This window comes from Lichtheimia ornata, assembly GCF_029851405.1.
Source record: "Lichtheimia ornata isolate CBS 291.66 chromosome Unknown scaffold00285, whole genome shotgun sequence".
NCBI classification, from domain to species: Eukaryota; Fungi; Mucoromycota; class Mucoromycetes; order Mucorales; family Lichtheimiaceae; genus Lichtheimia; species Lichtheimia ornata.
Window position 1 is genome coordinate 1 of NW_026695604.1, and position 4,297 is coordinate 4,297.

At 42.6% G+C, this 4,297-nt stretch overlaps 1 protein-coding gene across 1 annotated transcript; it reads left to right on the forward strand.

The window, feature by feature from the left end:
- Positions 1-864: 864 nt before the first annotated feature.
- Positions 865-4,020, forward strand: O0I10_013172 (uncharacterized protein; the record flags this gene model as incomplete). Its single annotated transcript, XM_058492987.1, has 11 exons — positions 865-1,022; positions 1,155-1,487; positions 1,547-1,650; positions 1,706-1,785; positions 1,855-2,133; positions 2,198-2,383; positions 2,448-2,589; positions 2,653-2,940; positions 2,998-3,116; positions 3,188-3,664; positions 3,724-4,020. The coding sequence occupies 11 exons, from the start codon at positions 865-867 to the stop codon at positions 4,018-4,020; spliced, it is 2,463 nt and encodes an 820-aa protein (XP_058336247.1).
- Positions 4,021-4,297: the final 277 nt, after the last annotated feature.

Here is a 4,297-nt window from a genome sequence, read left to right on the forward strand (position 1 = left end):
GATGACAAGAAGAGCACCTACATGTGCCAATCCGAAGGCTACACTGTCACCTTCTGCCCCAAGTAAATCATATAGACATACAACCTTATTGTAATTAGAAGCTATAGAGTATACCGATAATACAATCACATCTGAGCTGGTTCTCAGTCATCCCATAATTCTACGTGCTGCTTATACATGGATGGGAATGTTTACGTAATATGGTTGACGATCATAGACATGGTTTATATACGCTTTTGGGTAATATCATCACGCTCTCTTGATATACATCCTGGTATAGTAAAAAGAAAAAGGACCTTTTTGAGATTCATGCCTCCGAGTTTAATCCGCTTTTGCCATTACAATTACCTCCTTTTGGAATGAGTACAAGGTTTATTACCCGATCACGATGAGAACATGATGATCAAGCATCATTTATCTCTCAAAAGTGGGTTCATGAGGGAGAAAGTTTTCGCATCCAGTGCATGTACCACAGCATGAAGAATGTAATTTCTCACAAGTGAACAGCCGCACAGCTTCTAGTATAATGACTACCACGAGCAATGGGTTTGACTTTTTTATCCGCCATACCAATGGCGATGGAAACGAGCTATATCTAATAGGCTATGTCATGTCTTGGTGCAGTAGTCATTAGCTGTGCATACATCTCGCTGTTGCAAGATTCGGGAAATTTCCCTGTGAAAACAGCTACAGCTAACCACTTTTAATCAATTTGACGTGTGAAAATGTAGAAAGGACATGGCTTTAGTGCACTTAAATCTATCGCTCACAAGGTGAGGAGCACTGTGGTACGTCTGACTAGCACATAGTAGAGGTGTATATAAACGTGGTTTGTGTTTGAGAAGGGTGCTCGTGAATTACGATATGCGGTTAATGGGTGTTCCTTATACCATTGTACATGCTATTGCTTGTGCAGGTCTTGTAGCTTCTACAGCTTTTGCGACCATTGATACCGACCAAACATATAGGATCGTGGTTGATGGAGGACGAAGCTACTGTGATAATTACTTGAGCGCTATAAGGTAAAGTGAACCAAGCAAGATGCATTCACTCAGATGCTTATTATAGTGGAATGTAGTTGCGAGTAAGATCCATTTATTTGATTAAACGTACGCCATTGATGAGAAGCTATCTATGCTAATCCAAACCTACAGTGCTGGTCCTAATGGTCTTGTGACAAGCACTTGGTCAGACATTTGGGAAAAGGATACCGAACACTGGAAATTCGAGCCCGTTCCTCATGCCGACAACGACACCTACTATATCCGTGCACTGGGAAGAAGCGGTTGTGATGCCTTGTTATCCGCCAGCAGATCTTGTGAAAAAGGATGGAATAGACTCACCGTGGCATCTGAAGACGATTCAAGTGGATTGCAACAATGGATTGTGAGCGTTGTCGACGACAGCAAGAACGATCTCTACAAGACCTACCACATTCGAAACAAAGGTCGATCGGATTGCGATAACTTCCTTGCCCTGCCACCATGGTAAGTACTGCAAACAGCATACTTGATGTGAACCTGATGAGCGTGTGTCTATCATGAAGCAACGGCAACGACCAAACGGTGCGTATGGATTATGAGGACGATGGCACAGGGCGTCAACGATGGATGCTGCAACCTATTGGACAATCGGTCGCCAAACTTCCTTGTAAGTGACCAGCAGCAACTACTCTATTGGTATTCATGAATGGTGTTACATGTAGTGAAGCCATTTGTCAATAAGCCATTACCTGTTGGAGACGTAAAGCCAAGTGGATGGATGCTTGATCAAATGAGAATTGAGGTGAGGAACAAATATGCATGACACGATCGATTGATACACTTTTTTAACTTTCATGCAACCTTATTTTAGGCTGATGGATTAGCTGGTTCTTTGTATGACTTCTTTCCCAATGTCAACGAGAGCCCATGGCTTGGAGGAACAAGCGACTACTCGGATTTGATTGAATCAGCGCCTTACTGGGTCAATGGCCTGCTTCCCCTTGCATATCAACTACAAGATGATCGATTAATCGACCAAGTGGAGACATTTATGGATTATGTCATTGAGCATCAAGACGACAATGGATGGATGGGACCTTCTAATTCAACCCTATTCTGGCCACGTGTGCTGATCTTGCATAGCCTTGCGGTAAGGATCCTCAACTCTGCCAAGCTTCTTGCCTTTATATACTAACATTTTCAATTGAATGTAGCAATATGCTGAAGGAAATCCCAAAGCGACTGATAAGGCTGTCAGTGCCATGCACAAGCTTCTTGGACGAATTCATGAGATGCTTCAGGATGGTAAAGGCGAAGGATGGGAGAGCTTCAATCGTATGCGATGGTTTGAAATGGGTGTTCCAATCATGTGGCTCATGGATAACTTCCCGAGAGAAAAGGTAACTCGTTGCGCTAAGGTCTCAGGGACATTATGGCTAACTCATGCATGATATCACCATACAGGAAGAAACTCTTGCCAGTATACTGAAATCATTGAGAGACCAAGGCGACGACTTGAGGAACTTTTTCAGGGACAACCAATTTCCCAAGGAAGCCACTGATAGCTACACCACACAGCTGACACATGGCGTGAATAATGGCATGGGTAGGTTTGGCTTATTGAGTTCACTCTTGACACCGAGTACTGAAACATGGTTTTCACTATCAGCCCTCAAGGCACACACCATTGCTTATCGATTCAGCCATGATGACACGGATCTAGATTGGGCCAGGCACCAAATCAAAAACATCAACAAGTATCATGGTCGAGCAAATGGTCTTTTTGCTGCTGACGAGCATTTTGCTGGCTTGCATCCGAGCCGTGGCACTGAGCTATGCACAGTTGTGGAAATGGCATATTCATATGCATACAATTACATGGTGACGGGTGATGGATCAATGGCTGACTTTGTCGAGCAAATCATCTACAATGGTTTGCCTGCCGAGACAACCGAAGGTAAGGAAAATGGCTAAACGCTTTGTCGGCATACAATTAAACATCATCATCTTGTAGATATGTGGGCACATCAATACCTGCAACAGTTTAATCAGATCATTGCCAAGCAACAAGATCCCTTTATTTGGACACATGACATGGATGACAGCACAATGTTTGGTTTGGAGCCAAATTATGTAAGTAATCAAACAACAATGTCATTGATTTGGAATGGCACGCAGCCACTAACAAGTGTGATATGATGTAGCCATGCTGCACAGTCAATTATCCACAAGGTTTTCCAAAATTCGTCACCAACATGTTCATGACAACAGACAATGATTCAACTCTTCTTGTTGCACTTTTGGGTCCAGGCTCTGTATCAACACAATTGGGAGGTGGTAATCATGTACAAGTGACGGCCAAGACAATGTACCCTTTTTCTTCCGAGATTACCTACGCTATTAAAGCCGATGATGCTTTTCATTTTGGATTTCGAGTCCCTGGCTATTCCACTGGCAGTGTTTCATACAACATCAACAATGATTCGTCAAAGTCAATCAAGCCCAATAAGAATGGCATTGTCAAGGTTGCAGTGGATTCCGGTGATACGACAATTACCGTACATCTTCCTATGAAGACCAAGGTTGTTGAACGACCCAATGGTGCTGTTGCCATCCAACATGGTCCTCTTACTTATGCATTGCCGATCAATTACACATCCGATATCATTCACAAATATTACGTAAGTGTATCAGCAAGGTTGTCACCTACATACTCACAATGACAACAACAACAATATAGAAAGGTGCTGTGGATTATGCTTTTACCAATTCTTCTCGATGGGAGTACGCTATTGATCCAACATCTGTCAAGCACCATGGTGATGCAACATCCGTATCCTCGGTTCCTTTTGCTACCGCCCATCCTCCTGTTACTATGTCGGCTTCGGTGTGTTTGGTTGACTGGCAAATGGACAAGAACAGTGCAGGTATCCCTCCCAAACAGCCCAATTGCATCGATGAACCCCACACTGTCACCCTTGTTCCATTTGGATCCACTCGTATGCGTATTGCCGAATTCCCTGTCATGGCCAAATAAGTTCATCAACATGTCCTATGTGCTACGATTCTGTATCAATATACATGTTATATATCCGACGACCCATCAGCTATTCCTGAATGATACAAATACATGATGAGAATTGTACCCATGTTCAATAGCAGCAAAGCTTATATTAAAAGATGCAAACATGTAATAGTAATCCAAATATAAATGTTGTAAAAAAGTACTGAGAACCAGCTCAGATGTGATTGTATTATCGGTATACTCTATAGCTTCTAATTACAATAATGGTGTATGTCTATATGATTTACTT